This window comes from Vanellus vanellus (assembly GCF_965231255.1).
Source record: "Vanellus vanellus genome assembly, chromosome: 7".
NCBI classification, from domain to species: Eukaryota; Metazoa; Chordata; class Aves; order Charadriiformes; family Charadriidae; genus Vanellus; species Vanellus vanellus.
The window spans coordinates 24,987,818-25,005,662 of NC_138912.1; the positions used below are offsets into that span (position 1 = coordinate 24,987,818).

The 17,845-nt window shown below is 46.7% G+C and overlaps 1 protein-coding gene across 1 annotated transcript in view; it reads right to left on the reverse strand.

Annotated features, from left to right (window-relative positions):
- Positions 1-14,538: 14,538 nt before the first annotated feature.
- Positions 14,539-17,845, reverse strand: part of LOC309674160 (dual specificity protein phosphatase 13B-like) — a 29,882-nt gene continuing 26,575 nt past the window's right edge. Inside the window, 4 exon segments of the mRNA XM_082486128.1 lie at positions 14,539-14,782; positions 15,931-16,151; positions 17,269-17,471; positions 17,475-17,476. Of these exon segments, the coding sequence (XP_082342254.1) occupies positions 14,556-14,782; positions 15,931-16,151; positions 17,269-17,471; positions 17,475-17,476 (653 nt within the window). The 3' untranslated portion in view covers positions 14,539-14,555.

The window sequence follows — 17,845 nt, forward strand, 5'->3', positions numbered from 1 at the left end:
TCTTCATTTTAAAAATATGTTTTTAATGATTCTCAGCTCAATTCCTCTATATTTGCTTTTTGTAGTGGATCTGTTTCTGTGATGTGTGTCATATGAATGAGCAATACAATTTTAAAATGCCAGTTTCTGAATGATATTCGTATGAAATTTTGCCCTACTGGAGTTGTATTGCAGTAATTATTCAATCACATATGAGAAATTTTACCGTTAGATTAATTTTGAATTGGTTTGTACTACAACTGTAATTGTATCTGAACTGTGTAATAGAATGTCCTTAATTATGACTAGCGGGATAATTGCAATCAAAGAGGCCTATCACAGAGCAGAAGGTCATTTTGATCATCTGGAGTGACCTAGAGTGTCACACAGGCTGTACTTGTCACCACGCCATGGCTGCATCTGTAGCCACCTTTCTGGAAACCCATTAGTGGCTTTGTTGCAGTTGGGCTATGAGAGTGGCAAGGTCAATGGTTCCTTATATATGAAATATGCCAGGAAGAAAGGAAAGTGGTCCTGTGAGAGCTCACAGAGGGTATCTCCTTCCTGAATGTTTAGACTTCCTATTTTCCCATCAGTGGATGCCCCTGTGGACTGCGTATACTGTGGATGCTTTGGTTGTTTTTCAGTTAATTCAGTGACTACAGCTTTATCTGTAACTCAGTAAGTGCTGTTCAGTGCCATGCTGAGGAGAGGGCCTTTACAGACAGGTACCCCTTGACAGGTGTCTCAGACCTTGGAAACATGTGCCACCTTTTATGCAATTTCTGCAATACCATAGTGTTTCATTAAAAAAGAACAAACTCAGAAGTCAGTGTAATTTGACAATCTGGCATTACATTGGTATGAGATCAAGCTGAGAAGATGGTGTGAAAGCTGAGATGGGGCAACGTAAAACCTTGCATCATGATGCTGTGGAAAGTCAGGAGGAAAACCCAAGTCTTGTGTCTAGGATATTTAGTAGAAAGCCCTTATATCTTCTGCTTTTCCTTGCATTTTCCAATGCCAAGATAAAAGAGGGATTTGAATATAACACAAAGATGGTAATGCTCTCAATTCAATGATGTAATGAATATTTTAACCATCCCAGGCATTGTATTGGCTTTTGTGTATGGGTAGAACGTAGCCATGTTCCTCCGGCTTTAGTGAAAGTATTTCTGAATTTTTAAATCCTGAGGAAAAAAAAAAGTGCTCTACATCCTGTTTTTTCTCAAGCTGGCATGTGCTGTAACCTTGTCATCTCAGTGAAGATATCAGTCTGACTGCATTTCAAATAGACTGATTTGTGGTGGTAAAAGACCAGGCTGAAGCCCAGGGCTTGGCCAAAGTAGGTCGTGTCAAGTTCATGCCGATCATGTATTCAAAAGTCATAAATGTTTCTCAGAAAGCCTATCCCTTGGAAAGATTCTTCCAAGATAACATATGTTTGAGAGAGGGGTTTGTGTTGCTACAACTCCACGCAAATGACAAGTATTACTGTCATCATTCTTTCTTCCTTGGTCTTTAACCCAGTAGTCTTTCTGGAGCTGTAATTTATCAATTGCTAGGAGTGCTACAGGATATAGATGGTATGAATAAAATACAGCGATGACTGAGGTAGGGCTGGCTGGACTTGAAAGCTGAGATAGAGGCGGTTTCCGGGGAGGCATGAGGTATTTGAGTAGCCAACTGTTTGTAAGAAAATCTCACCAGCAGCTGGAGGATGTAATCTGAACAGTACTTCCAAATTTAGTAGAGGCTTCCAGACCCACAACTTTAACCCAGCTATATGTTTAGGGTAAGGCACCCACTTGGTGTGACTTAGCAAAATCCATTTAGATAGCCTTGCTCTCAACAGACCATGCAGAGCCTATGTTGAGGAGCAGACTACCTAAATTAATCTCTGTATTGGACAGCTTTGAGCAGCACAAGGAAGAGGAAAACATAAGATTATTTCCCCGCCCTGCTCAGTGTTGTGTTGGTGCCAAATTTTCTGTCCTAGCTGAAGAGGGATCATGACCTACTCTGTCCAAGTAGAACTTTTCTCCATGTGACATCCAGGGAAATCAGCAGCGACATTTTTGCTGCAAAGCACTACTCAAATGTAAGGAAGAAATTAATCAACGCGTCCTGGTTCTCAAATATGCTGAATTTACCACAGCTTCCACTGTTGTTATGGGTTGCCAGGCCTCAGAAGCCTCAAAAATGTCTAATTTTTTTCACAGCAAGTCTGTGGACCAGCCAGCAGGGCTCAGACCTGATGATCTTGACTGTTTCAGGAGGTACATCAGCATGCAGGCCCTGAGGCAGGGTGGCCTCATTTTTGTCTGTAACTGTAGTATAAAATATTCTCTTGTCATCAGCTGGTTAGTACACTTGTATTTACCAACCACGGGTGTGGTTCCTGATGGTGGCTAGACAGAAGCAGCCATCCTTTCATGTGCAGCAATGTGGTACCAAATGTGCAAAGCCTGGCCACCTTCGCATTTTGCTATTTCTTCTGGGTCTTGCATGTATATTTATTTTATTCTTTGGCCACGGGAAATCATCTCTGTAGAGATACTGCCCACACTGCAACTTTGACTGGATAAAAGAGAAGTGAAAAACATGGGCAGCTAAATGGATTTTCCCTGACCCACCCCTTCCTCACAGAATGCAAAACCAAGGGGTTTATGGAGACAGTTGCATTTTGCTAATGTAAACGGGATCCTAACCATGCTTCTGAGTCAGGAGAGAGGCAGGGGCAGGGCCTGCAGCAGGCAGGGGTGGGCCCATGGAGTATGCTTTACAGAAACCATGGCTGATAGGTAGCACCACCGGAAGCATTGCAGAGATCAGAGGAGATAGTTCATCCACCCCAAGTTTTTCTGTAGCTTTTTCACCATTGAAGCTTGGGTATATGTTGTTGCTGAATTGGACCTTTTATTTACCAGCTACAAATTTTACATGCCACTTCAATAGTGTGCATTGTAACTACTTAAAGCTGTGCATTAAACAGGCCCAGACAACGTTAACAATCTTCATGTTACGATATATTTTTTGGTAACCGCTTGTTATAGCATCAGCTATTAAGAATTTATTACTAGTGTGTTTTAGGTGGTGCTTTACAGTCATTTAATTACAGCCATCTAGCAATCATTGCATAAATATGCATCAAGAGCAAGAACCCCAAATGTAAGGTGACCCAAAAGGGTTTTACCTGCCAAGACCAGAGTTCAGGCCCTCAGGTGGCAATGATGTCATCGGCATATGCAGGGAAACACAAACATTTAAAGCTGTGCGGGGAGCTGTGTTCCTCCCGACACTAGGTGTTCATGAAGTCACCAGCTGGAGCAAGAACACTGTAGAGCTCTAAGGACCTGAACTTGGCTCTTGGCAAGCAAGCAAAGGAAAGTCTGTTCCCCTGCAGCCCTAGTCCCAGCAAAGACGCAGGGCTTTTGGCTGCAAGCGCAGAAGTTCAGCTGCAAAATTGGGCCCTCTGGAGCCCCTCGGTACGCCTGTCCTCTCAGCTGCCAAGTGCATCCTTCTACGCATTAACCCAACCTGATCTGGTAGAGAATCAGACACACTGCATATGACCCAAAGACAGTAGCTGGTCGAAAATGCAAGTGCCACATCTCCATGCTATTTGTCACTGCAACAGCATGCCCTTATTTGAGTCTCTCTAGCTCCCTGCCAGGCTACTGCTCCTAGATCAAACATCATTGCTAGGTTCTTCTGCAATGGACGTCAGCCATCAGACTTGACCAATGATCGGTTCTGACAGTTTGTAGCTCCTTCCTCCATTCAGTAATGATATTTTTCAGTCTCTCTTGAGAACTTGGTGACAAGTTTGCCTAAAATTCAGTTCTTCCTGTGTAAGGCTGGCTCTTCTCCTATGCACAAGGGTTGTTACATTGCTTTATCTCTATTGCTTCCAGCAATGACTTGTCCAAGGTGAAAGCTGGTATACTCTGAATGGGTAAAGTGGTTTTTCTTCTGGAAGCACCCTCAGAAGAAAAACTCAAAGGATGAAACATTTCTGAAAGACAGGCTGGGAAGTTGATGCAGGTTGCTGTAAATCAGGAGTGGTGTGTGCCACTTTGACTTCCTCTTGGAGCTGCCAGTAACCAGCTGGGTTGTCTGGCTGACACTGGTGTCTCGGTACAACCACTCCAGAGCCTTAACCTTCCCTGAACAACACAAATCCTAGTTGCTTTTTCATGACTTTTAGTAACACTCTACCAATATTTGCTGCCTGCAGTTGCAGAGAGTGCGCAGTGCTCCCATTACTGGATGACATCAGTACAGTGTGACCCCGCGGAGAGTTACAAGCTTGGGTCTGTTCACAGGTTGCCTGAAATGTGCTGAGTCTGTTTCTCTGAAGCAGATCCAGTGGACTGGAGGGTCACATCTGCAGTGGTGCATGTCAGCCTCAGCACTGTGGCTGTGTGGGATGCAGAGCCTGTTAGTGCTCTGCACCGCAGGGTACATTCTCTGCTCCCTCTCTGTGGCTCTTGGGGGTGACACTGCGACTGCCACGCAGCCTGACTGCTATGCTCTTTTGCAGGCTGTCTACTTTGTAAGGGATGTCAATCTGGACATCTCACTTCCAACTGAACGCAGCACCACAGATGGATTGCTGGGCACACTGCATCTAGCTTAATGAAAGACAAAGCGTCACTTGGGTGTTGTTTCCAGTCTCTCAGCCGTGGTTTTACTCTTCAGGCTCGCTCCATGTTGCATACTCTTAATCTAGCCTGATCTAACTTTCCCAGGTCACCTCCAAAATTATCTGAGGCAGAAGTCATGTTTATTTCTTGCTTCAGCAATAACTGTTCAGAGACCAAGGACAGCCTGTGCTGTGCCCTGCACAGAACCCCAGTTGTGTGCCCTGTGTCCCCACCAGAGTTTAGCAGGCCACATCTGAAGGTGAATGAGGCTACTTTAACAATAACTAATATAGCAGTGTCCTCCAGCCCAGTGCTGGAAACATCAGGCTTCAGAATTCAAAGAATCCCATTACAAATGAATGGTTTCTGCCCCAAGGATTTAACCAAAAGGATGGCACAATGCAAAGCCCTTCTCCCCTGTGACTAGCTCTGGTATGTTCTTCTATCTTAAAAACAATATATTGCTCTTTTTTTGGGTCTGTTCTGTTTGGCAGCATTGACAGCTTCACTGCTCTTTGTTCTTGCCCTGTGGTCTCTACCACCACTATGAAGATAGCTCGATGCTACCCAGCTTACAGGAGACAGCAGACACCTATCCCTACGCTGGCGTGGCAGGAGGGCTGAGCAACCTGCTAGGAAGGAAGATGGGAAACAGCAGGAGGTAGGTGGTTGGTTCCCTAGTGTTTCTTGAGCACAGAAATGCATTTTATAGTTGTTATTACAGTGAGCCTGTGAGGAAGACACTGCTGTTCCTACCACACAGGTGGAGATGGTAAAGGTAAGTTGGATGACTTTTCTACATCTCTCCAGAAGTCTGAGCTGGGAGGCAACCCAGGGGCAGTGTGCTACCAAACACTTGTAGTGATAGCTGAACCAGTGTAAAGAGTTTAGTTTAGGTCAAAAGCTGTGCCCACCTCTAGTGAGTCAAAGGCAGCTTACACTATGAGGTGAAAATCATGGTCAAATTTGAACTTCCATGCTGGGGGACAAGTTTCCTAGGAATGTTTTGACAGATTTTGGCTTTGGTGCTCAAAACAGAATTCAGAACTTGCAAAATCAAACCAAAGATGCAGAAACCCTATATATCACCGTGCTGTGCTCCTGATACCCTTCTTCCTGTGCTTGCAAAGTCCTTCTTTAGAGATACCCTAAAAAAAAAATAGCATGGCTACAAAGAAGATGGAGACTCCCTTTTTACAAGGAGTCACATGGAAAAGACAAGGGGTAATGGGTACAAGTTACTTCAGGGGAGATTCCAATTGGACACAAGGAAAATTTTTCACAATGAGAACAGTCAGCCATTGGAATAATCTCCCCAGGGGAGCAGTGGATTCCCCATCATTGGACACTTTTAAGATGCAGCTGGACAGGGTACTGGGCCATCTTGTCTAGATCTTGGCTTTTGCTGAGAAAGGTTGGACCAGATGATCCTCGAGGTCTCTTCCAACCTGGGATTCTATGATCCCTGATTAAACGCAGTGACATTACGACTTCAGAACAACTACATTGTCTTTCTAAGTGTTTCTTCATCTTTCTTACTCTCACCCCAGCCTCTCTGATCTCAGAGTTTCTAGCAACATGATAGCCATCACAGGACTCTGAGAGGTTTCTAAGGCTAGTTCCAGTAGCCTGTATTTCTCACCAGTATCTTCTGGCAGAAAGATAAACCACAGCGGCAACAGCAAGCTCCTATTGCCCAGGTTTCTGGCTACAGAACTGGGAAGGATAAACACCTCCTTAAGCTCTGTAAGATAGAAATAGAACAAGGGAAAGGAATGGAAATCCTCTCATAGTGCAATGGTTAGAAGAAATCCAGCTGTTTTGGTTTATTCCCACCATGAGAACTACGGTCAGTCCCAGTGCAAGCTTGGCCACCTGTCAAATCAGGTTTGTGAACTAAAGCTTATTGGAATTTGACACGCTTTTGTCTTGGAGCACACTAGTATGGATCGATACAGACTCCTCTTATAGCAGTGACACAACACGTATGCTACCCGTGCAGTCCCAGATGCCCCTCATAAATCATTAAAATACTGACCAGTTCTAATCAGACCCTTCGGGGTATAACGTAATATACTATTTGAGAACTAAAAACAATAAATCAAGTTAGTACGGAGGTCAGACTGAGACTGAACAGAGCTGAGACTTGCTTGCTGATGTGTGTATAGTCTAAGAGATGCAATGGAAGGAGATGAAATCCAAGTCAGCAAAGCAAATTGCTTTCTTCTCATTGTAAAAATCTCACTACTAAGTCTGCTGAAGGGGAAAAAAAAAAATCAGAACTCATCATATTCTGTAGCACAGCTGATTTGAGGTCTAGAATTTCCCAGCATTTGTGTTAGCTCTTGGGATTACAGGTATTTCTACTAATTTGTCCTTTAGGTTAACTCTTACCATATTTCTAAAACAAACTAGCAGTTAAAAATACGTACCCCCAATGTAATAGATCACCTGGCACAAAAACAACAGAACAGGTTCTCTTCTCGAGCTAGAAAACAATTAACCACTAGCAAAACACAATTCAGATCCCAGCAAAAGGCTGCTGCTGTGGTTGCGCTCCTCAGTCGTGCCTGGGACGGACACAAGAGGCAGCTTTGTGAAGGGGAGGTTGCTGTGCAGTGCCCGATTATGGGAACCAGTAACAGCCTGCGTGCTGAGGTGCTGCTGCAGAAACCCTAATAATCGATGCCTTCTCTTTGATACAAAAAAGGTTGAGTCCCATCTGTTTTTCAAGTGTTGTCTGATTCCGAGGACAACGTGGTATGGGGTATGGCCAGTCTCCATGGCCAACACAGAGTTTGGCCACCATAAATGTTATCTGGCAAAGAACAATAGTAAAGGTTAACTCCCTCATTCATGGTGTATCTGCATGTACCTTTTGTTTCTTACCTTGTATTCAGAAGAGAAATAGCTAATAATTGTTTCTTGTCCTTACCTTAAGGCAAGGGCATTCTGTGGCAGAAGACCCTGCTCCGCATGTACGCTGCGGAGGCTAAAGCTGTATAACTCTCAGTACTGCTGTTTAATTCCCCTTGCTTTCCTTGCACTTCTTCCTCAAACCTTTCTCTGTTTGGTCTAAACTGGGCAGAGTGTTTTTAAAGCCCATACAGCAGAGTAGCTTGGCATCTGAGTTTTGCCTGCAGAGCTGTATTTCTAGCAGTGGCCCGTGGGGAAGGCTGTCGGAGGCTCCTGTTGCGGTAGGCTCCCTTCAGTCATGAATATCAGAAAAGGGCTTTGCTCTAATCCCGCGAAAGCTGCTGTGATGCTGAGCACAGGCTTTGCTGTGGGGAGGTGCGAGTTGTATGAACTCTTGGAGTTCGTGCTGGTGGCTCTGGAGCTGCAAGGTCTGGAGAGCAGTGCCAGGAACTGATCTCAGATGTTGTGCTTGGTAATGCAAACCACTAATTCAGAAAGTCCCCATAAAACAGTGAACAAAGTCTCTCTGAGACACTGGCAGCAAATAAAAGAGCTAGCGAAAACCAGGGCAGTAAGTAACTGGTGGTGACCGGAGTGGAACCTGGCCTGTTTGAACGATGCAGCAGCACCTCCTAACTAGGTGCATGTGTGGGGCAAGGTGGATTAATATTGTGGTTTGTGTCTAATTAGACCTAAAGCAAGTTTGAATTTGTTCTAAGCCTGGTAGAGAAATAGTTGAAACACAGATGGAGACACAATAATCAGCTTCATCGGAGGTGCAGCACAGCTTGGTGTGGGAACTTAATGAAGATTTGTTGGTCAACAGCAATCTCCCAAGCCGCTTAACACGCTCTCCATTTAATTTGCTCTGCTATTGTGGTAAATTTGAAGCCCCCAGGTCAGATTCAGCTTTCGTGGCTCTCGTAGTCTCTGTAGTGTCAGCAGGAAGCACAAAATGAAGACTTAGAGCCTGGACTTGAGCAACGTGTATTTCTCCTAATGCAACCCAAAGCCAGGTGAAATTTTTGGGAGAGAGGAAACAGGATACAGAGTCTCTTTGGGGGATGGGGGGTGTTCATAACACTCAGAAACTTGGCCCACGTTTCTGGTCTCCTCCCTTTCTACTCCACAAGGGGCTTGTAGAATTTTTAGACAAACTTGGATCCACCGTATGTTGTGAGAGAACCTGCTGGGAAATTTGGTGATTCCTGCACTCCAGGGCAGAGGAAACGTGTGTTTCTGCTTTGTGTTTTCAGGAAAGTAGGAAGATGAAATTCAAAATAAACCGCAGCAGATGGGAATCTCGGAGAGACAGACACCGGGAAATGTTTAGACAAGCTTTGTCCCCAGTCCTTCAGCTCAGGATTTAGAAACTAAACCGTAGAGAGACTTCAGAAAGACAATGGAATGCATTTTGGCTTCAAATACAGTTCCTCCAGAATCCAATGAGAGTTGTGCACGTGAATCTGAAGGCAGAATATAGCTCGCAGTATGGGGAATAGATGTAATGTGAGAAACTCTCATGGTGTATTATTATAGTCTGAATTGTTTCCATCATTTTGGGTTAAGTAATTCCCCACTATCCATCTCTAAAGTGCAAACAGTACAGCCTTGATGTGCCCCAGGGAAAGGAAGCAAACCAGCCTTTGAATCTTTACCCAACCTTACTGCTCATATTTTGCTTTCAGTGAAAAACTGTTCAAATCCTTTAATATTTCATTCCCATAAAAATATATTTACCAGGGGTTTTTGTGGCAGCAGTGAGGCTGTGTTTATTATCTTAGGAGCACCACACGACTGGCTTTAGAGAAAAGACAAGGCAGGAGCACAGAGTGCTGCAAATCTATCAGCGAACAGCATGTTTTCCACCTGTTGAGGCAGCAACCACAGTAACAGATGCACATAATAATTACCTGTACCTCAAAGGCAGCACCAAGTCCTGCACCTTCTGCTCCCCACCTCGCAGGCAGCTTGATAACAGAATTACAAAAGAGGAGCACGGAGAGAGTAAAGTAGGTAGTGCTCTGTGAAGAACGAAAGAGCAGCTCTTATTAAAGAGGAACTGGGAGGTGGAAGATGAGAAGGAAAGATCTGAGGCGCCACGACGCTGAAATAAGAGTGGAGCTAAGGAACGCCAGGAGCCTGCCTTATTTTTAGAGTGGTGGTCAGGTTTTTGCTAATACCTTTTCTAAGGCTGCTCTCGTTTGTACTCTTAACATCAGAGATAATTTCTACGGATAAATAGGTGCCCCACACACCTACCGGAGCCCACTCAGAGATGGATGTCCCTGCAGTGGCAAGAGTGGCACGTGCCCCTGCAGGGTAAGGGGCTCATCTCAGTAAGTGACACCATGAGTGACCATGGCTGTGTGCCAGGACCCTGTTCCTCTTCCCCTCCCTGCTGCCTGGCACTGGGAGCGCACTGGAGCTATGCTACCCTTTTATTCACAAGTGCCCCAGAGCATCTGGTGTAAGGAGAAGCGCTGGGGACCGCATGGGGAGCAGGGGTGCAGAGCAGGTGAAACACCTTCGGTCTTTCTTGCTGAAGTGCTGAGGCTCATGAGGCTCTTTTTCTCCCCTTCCTCTGCCCACCAGGAGGAAAGAGGTGCGGTTTGGCTGGTGAGAACTCCCAGAGCTCAGACCCCATGAGCTCTGGGGTGGTTTGTACCATGGCAGTCCCTCACTTGCAGGAAGGAACAGATCCTTCCTAGCAGGGATTTGCAGGGGAAGGGAGTGATCTCAGCCCTGATTTAATCTTGACAGAAGCAGATGATGAGAAGACTGTGCTGAGTTGGAGTTTTCCTTTGAATTCCTACGGTGTTGAAGGCGGTGCTATAAATAGACACAGTATCCTTTTTACCCTGGTACAATTCTGTCTCCAGCTCCCCATATAGACAGCGAGTCTGCTGGTAAGCATTTAGCAGGAATTAATTTAACCCAGTCTTCTCTTTCTGAACTCTTTTACTCCAAGCATCCCGATGGCTTCCACAGCCATACAAACATGTTTCCTTAATAAAAATGTTCTGAGGAAGGCGGCTGATATTAAAAATCCCATTTCTGTCTGAAAATTCTACCCTAGTTATAAATAATCCATAGAAGCCCCAAACTATAAAGAGTTAGTATTTAAAAAAAAAAAAAGGGGGGGGGGAATCCCGCCTCACCCTCCTCTCAAATTTCTTAATCCCCCCCCTTCCCCCCCCCCCCCCCCCCCGCAGGTTTTGTTTTTGAGCTACACAGCATCTTATTCATAGTCTGTTTCACATTTTCTCCAGTGTAACTGGCTGGCCAGTTTCTCCCTTCCCAGGAAAGGCTCTTGTGAACATCAGCTGGGAAGGAAACTCAGATAAGTGTTTCATGGCTATTATCTTAGAGATAGATCTGTAAGAAATTTAAATACCAGCCGGGCTGGTATTTAACAAAACAAACCTCTTGAATTTAAGCATGTTTTTCAGTGAGGGATCCTCAGCCTGGGAATCCAGCTGGAAAGCAAACTAGAATTTCACAAATATTAGAGTTTCTGAGTACGACAGCAGAGAGGATAATCTGGCCTAGCTCTGCAGTTGTCTCGCTGCTTGCGGAGCGGGCTGTGGTTAAGTTCATGCTGCTCAGTGCGTGTATTGAGTTCACTGGGGGTTGGTTTGTAAACAAGCTTAAAAGTACTTGCCTGGTAGTCGAAGCTCCCGCGCTGCGGTGTCTTGGATTACCTTTGTTTGAATAATACCACTTAGTTTCCTCCTAATGTGCCAGTTGCACAAGAGATTTCTAGCCTCTCTGCGTTCAGCTTATTCAAAGTCTATTTTTGATTGTGTTAATTATAAACCACAATCCCCTACCCTCTTTGGACCTGCAGCCATCAGCCAGAGCAAGGCAACTGGAGGGCAGCACCGGTGGGAGGCTGTTTTGAAAGAGGCCGTTCGTCAGGTGGCGTCAGCAGATGTGTCCCGGCCAGCCCTGCTGGGGCTGTGCTGGTTGACACTGGGCAGGCCAGTGCTGGTGGCAATTCTGGGGTTTGCAGCAGAGATGTGAATGGCGGTGGGCTGGTTGGGGTTTACCCCAGCTACCTGGGGTTTCACCCCGTGTGCTTGTTGGAGGGGCAGTTGTGGTTTACCCCAAACGTGCACAGCTGGGGGGTGGCTTTTGGTGGGCAGTTGGGGTTCATCCTGGAACAGGTTGTGGAGTCTCCTTCTCTGGAGATGCTCAAAATCCACCTGGATGTATTCCTGTCCAACCTGCTGTGGGTGACCCTGCTTTGGCGGGGGGGGGTCGACTAGATGACCTCCGAAGGTCCCTTCTCACCCCTACCACGCTATGATTCTGGGATCCTTGCAGCAGCAGCAGTGGGGCGGTTGGGTCCCACCCCAGCCATGTGCATGGGTGCGGGGCTGGGGGTACCCCGGGACGGGTGTGCGTGTGTCCAGCTTCACCTGCGTGGCTGGGGCTGCCGCCGTTCACGCCGGCCACGGTGCCGGTGGGGCCGCTGGGGTCCATCGTGGGGAAGGGGGCGCGTGTGGGTGGGCTGTGCCCGAACCCCCCCGGGCACAGAGCGCCAGGGCGGGCGCACTCCCAAACCCCTCACCCCCCATCCCGCCCCGGCTGCTCCTTTTCCCTCGGGGTTTGACCCCAATTCGGAACAAAAGAACCAACGCGGGGCTGCGGCCCGGGGCCGGCTGGACGGCAGCCGCCGTTCGCTCCGGTCCCGCCGGACCCCCCCCTGCCCCGCCCCGCCCCGCCCCGCCCCTCCCGCGCCGGGCCGACGGCGCCACCTGGCGGCGCCACCCGGTGCCGCGCCTTGGGGGGGGGGGGGGCGCGGGTGACACCGCAGCCGTGAGGAATCCCCTTCTGCGTGGGTGGTTCCGCGGAGTTCGCGGTTGTTTATCATCAGAGCGAGGTGCGGGTTGTCCAGCTGCCCCAACCAGTATTTTAAAATTGCGATGTGTTTTTATTGCGTGAAATGCGTTTAGTTTGCAGGTGGTCTCCAACCCCCAGCGAGCGCATCTTCAGCTGCGACCTTCACCCCGCAGCCGAAAATGGCTGGCTGGCCTCAGTCCTCCCAAAGGCCAGGAGAGATTTCCTACAGGTGGGAGGCATAAGGGAATGTGGCTCCAGGGCTGGGGGCATCTCTGGAGCCAGAGCCACTGGGGTTTTATCCCTGCTTGTTCTGTAAGTAAGTTGAAATCAGTTTGTTGACCGGTAACTGAGAAGTGCGTATTGAATTTTGATTTGGGTCTGAAGCGTACTTTTAAGCGGACCATTCCTACTCGTTTTGTTCTTGTTGACCTTGTTGCCCAGAGAAGTTGTTGAGTCCCCATCCCTGGAGGTGTTCAAGGCTGGGCTGGACGTGGCCTTGGGCAACCTGGTCTAGTGGGAGGTGTCCCTGCCTATGGCAGGGGGGTTGGAACTCGATGATCTTCAAGGTCCCTTCCAACCTACACCATTCTATGATCCTATGACCTTGCAGAGCAGCCCCAGAGCTCACCAGCAGGTTTCCTTACACAGGGAACTAAAGCAAAGAAGTTCCGAGCGCTGCTCTCCTGCTGCTCAGGGATGTCCAAGCCACAGCATTAGTCCAAATCAAAAACCCCTGAGATGCCCCCGGTGCGAGGGTCAGGTCCTCAGTGCCAAATGCTCTGCTTTGTGCTCTCACTCCTATGGCCCGGCCCACATCGCAGATGTAGATATTGCCAAGGAGCATTACAAAAGGTGCCGAGTTGTCTGTCCTGAAGGCAGAAATCTGCCCTGTAGACAGCACTGGGAATGGCAAGGAATGTTTTCCCTTGTTGCTGTGCTGTTCTTGGGCAGCCCGCTTGCATGCTGGGGAGCATTCATGCCTCTGCATTCCTGAGTTTGGTACTAGGAATGCAAACAACTGCCATCCCTGAGCTGCTTTGTGCTGCGAATGTTTGTCCGCTGGGAACCCAGAGCCAGATGTGCTTCACATAGTTTCCAGGCAGCACTGATCCGTCAGATGACAGTAGCTATTGAGTGCTCTTATGGTGGCCCAGAGACACAAAGATGAAAGCCTGATGCCTGTCAGCACCTCCCTTGCCATTCCTGCGTCCCTTCAGTTTTCACTTGAGTCCCCTCACAAAAGCAAATGCCACAGAACATGATGTTGCAATGTTAATGACCTTTATTTTAGAGAAAGAAAATCCTAAGTTTTATAATGTTGAACTGTCAGGCAAATTTGGGATCCTTTGAACTTTGTTGTCAAATGCTTTCCTGCTCCTGCTCCCGCTCCCACTGCCCATGCAGCTGTTTGGAACCTCAGCTGGGAACCCACCTTCCTCTTCAGAAGCTTTTTCCACAGCATCCCCTGGATGGATTTTACTAGGGAAGATGAACAGTACTTGAATGCCCTCTCAAACAAAGGTATTTTTATGGACTAAACTATATCTGATCAACCGCTAAAGGGAAAAAACTATAAATAGAGCTGGAATAATTGCTTCGAGAGTGGCTTGTGTTGTTTCCCAGCTGCTCTGCCTTTAAACAGCCTCTTACCCCCAACTCAGGGGCTCCACCAATTGTAAAAGCAAGAACTAACCAGTGCCAGATTCAAGTCTCAAAACACAAACTGTTTTAGATCCGGGGAGCAAAGGGGTGGGGGGCTGATTCATAAGAAAACTTCTAAGCATTATTGTAGCATAAATAATATGCCATCTTTCACCTCAAATAGCCTAACACTTCATAAAGCAATATGAGCTTCACTAGTTGCCGAAACACAGCTATTTCTGAAGTGGAACCTGATATCTTTTTTTTTTTTTTTTTTTCCCTTTTTACCAGGAGAGAGCAATGTTTTAAGGTGGAGAGCGAAGGATACAATATACAACCAATCGTACATATAATCTAGGAGGGCTTTGCAAAATTGAAAGATCAGGCAAAATCTACTTCTAGTAATCACACACATATGGTGTATCATCAACTTGTGTCCTTAGTTTACAAATGCAATTCATTTAAAAGAGATAATAGGAAACTCAAATAACATTTTGTCTTCTCTCTTCCAGCAATACTCTCTTACAACTCTTTAGTAGGAGATGCTCTGGTTCCTTTCCTCTCTTCATTCAGTTTAATGTCCAAGTCCCGGAGCTGGCTGAGGAACCCTGAATTTGGGCAGATGTCTCTGTGAGCACTCACTGTTTTCAGAGCATCCACGAGTGTCATGTTTTCATGGATCATTAAAAAGGCAAGCACTAGGGATGCAGAGCGGCTCACCCCCATGGCACAATGAACAAACACCTTACCTGCAAAAGACGAAGCACAGCAAGGTGAGTGGGCTTCAGCGTTTCTAAAGCAAGAGGGACACAGGGAGGACAAAACTACTAGAAACAAGTTGGGAAAACAACGGTGATGATTAGTGGATACTCATGTTTTCGTGGGCAGTTAGCATGAGATCGTGCCATGTATCTCAGGCAAGGTGGCATTTCATACTGACCTCATGCATCTAATTGAGGCCTCAGATTAAAATAGTTCAAATTTTCTATGGAAGGAGCAGCTTTCTGTGACTAAACTTGTTAGTATAGTTTTCTGTGAAATAAAAAAAAAAAATCAGTTTTGGCAGAAAATTTTGGCCCAGCCCTGACTGATCACTGACAAGTCCCATAAACTCTGTAGGATAGTCTGCCTGTAAAAATGGACTCATAATTTACTGTATCTCAGCAGCCCAGTGTGAGCTATAACTGAGGATTTAATAAAGCACTCTAGTGAAAGCAGCAGATCTTGCAGGCAGTCAGAGTCAGAGCAAACTCTGGAACAAATGGAAATTATGATAACTAGGCCATAATCCAAACTCTGCTGACAAAAATTCGGCAGGCTGCGGGTCAGGCTCGTAGTTTTTGACTTAGTTCATTAACTTCTGCTGCTCGTCTAGCTTAATAGACAGCCTGAATAAAGCTCCAATTCTGCGAAGCGCTTAAGCATGTGAAGCACTTAAGGCAGCGCTGCAGTGCCGCTGCTCCCAGCCGAGTGCATCATCGCAGGGCTGCGGTACCCGGGGCAGGGTCGCTGGGCTGCAGCCCCCGCTGGAGTGCAAGATGTGTGTTGGAGGCGCACGGATCCTGCCAATTCCCGCAGGATGGACCCGTGAGGGAGCACCCACGGTGCCATAACCTCTGCCCTTCCTTCTCACTCTGCTCCTAGAATTGGCCCTTCCTCCCACTCTGCTGGGTTTGGGGCGGCCAGACCTCCCCAGCTCCCAGGAACCTGGCCATGGCCACCTTCCCTGCAGCACATGGCATAGGCGCCCTTCTCCGGTCTTCCCGCAGCAGTTCTGTGTGTGCCTTCTCGAACCGTATGCTGAATCTGAGCTTTGCTGCTGCCCGTTACTCCAAGGAGAAGCCATTTGGCTCACCCTAAAACTTCCTCCCAAAGCATCTCTTTGCCTCCCTCTTACCTCCCGAAGTGTTTAAGGCTTTGCCTATGAAATTGGCAGCATCATAGAAGAAGATACTTAAATCAAAGGAAGGATCATCAAATGCTTCTACTCCGTAGTACTCTATTTGCAGATCTTTGTAATATTTGGCTCCTGTGTTGATGCTATATGGCCCATCTGCTGCATTAAGGATATGAGTAATGTTGAGGCTTTGAAGAGTAGTTTTGCTCCTAGCAGCCCACCTGTTGAAAGACATGAAGGGCTTATTGGCAACGCTCCTCACGTTCTGCTAAAATAGCATGGTTTAAAGTTAGTGCCTGTTCCCGCTAAGGAAGGATGCAGGAACTGCAGTTTGTTTACAGAGTAGCAAATTTCGAGAAGCCCATAGTGCTTTGCACGCAAAAAATGTGATATGGGGTTGTGGAGAGCAGCAAGAGCACAGACTTGCTGGTGGGATACTGTTAGTTAAGCAAATGCCTCCCAGCAGTTAATCCCTGGGAACATGGCTTACTGCATAAAGTGGTCGAAATTTTCCTTTAAATGGTTGTTTAGCAAGTTCTAGAGCTAATCTCATTCATAGTGTGCGTAGGTCACAAGAGCGAGAACCCACACAGACGTAGCAGCACCTTGTTCCTGGTTCGGCCATGAAGCGGCTGCATCATGCTCACCAGCCATGTTCTACCCCCTTCCCACCATAAACTGGGACTGACGTTATTCCACTAAACTGTGATCCTTAACTGATATATTCACGAGGAGGAGGAGTTGGGAAAAATGAGCTGATGATCTGTGTGATCTGCAGTAATCCAAATAAAAGGAAATGGGAATAACTAGAAGTGATCACAAGAATAAGGTATTTGCATGAAAATTCCTGTTTGATACTTTCGGTTTTACCATCTTTGACAGAAAGTTTGGATTCAGACTGGCAAAATCCCTATTATATAATTCATTTGGGTCCTCCTCCATCTGGCTCTTGATCCTGTTACTCCTATTTGAGCGTGAGGGCTACAGTGCTTCTCTGCTGCCTTAGAGCACAGGGCACATAACTCATCTCAGATTTGACGCCAATTTGGGATGTGTCCTTTAAGGACTTTTGTCTAGAATACAAATAATTCTTACCCTGCCACATCCGCTGTGGTTCACAGAATACAGAAAACCCAACTCAGACACATTATGGATAAGTCACCATTTTGTATGTCATATTTCCCATGACATCCAAGCTACTTATGGTATCGGTTTTGGAAGGTTGTATCGCAAAAACACTCCTGCAGACCCAGAAACTGCTCCCCAGTGTACCACCCACCCCTTGCTCCTCCTCCTAGGGACAAATAACAGCTTGATGATAGGACCATGTGTTCTTACGCGTCTCCCAGGTAAATATTTGGCCAGACTTGGTCCACATGATTATCAGAGCCTCCTCTGAACCAAAAGAGCCGCTGGAGGTCTGATAGCGCTGGTGTTTCATAGGAAGCTCTGCTCCCTGCGCTGCTACTCGGAGATGAAGAGTCTCTGGTGTGAGGCATCTCGCTCCTCTCTCGCACGCACTCAGGCTGTATCAGAGACAGCTATTCTGAAATGAATTAAGAGAAAATTTTCATACAGAAATAATGTTCCCTAGGAAGTAGTCCTGTTCATTACCCTCCAAATAGCAGTACATTATTATAACTGGTGTGCAGCAGGGCCTGCAGGTGTTGCTAAAAGCATCCAGAGAGCAGGACTGACTCTGTGGTAGGACTCTACGGGCATGTAATTCATCCCCTGAGAAAGCAGCAGCATAAGACGGTATGATTTAATTTCTTGTCAAGTAACACTGTTGAAAAAGAACATCCCGTGCCACTCGAATGCAGCACTGGCTGAACCTCGTAGGTGCAGGTATTATTTCTGTTATGATAGCACTGATGAGTGTATACAGGAAAGCTCCTGTACTTTGTGTTGGAGA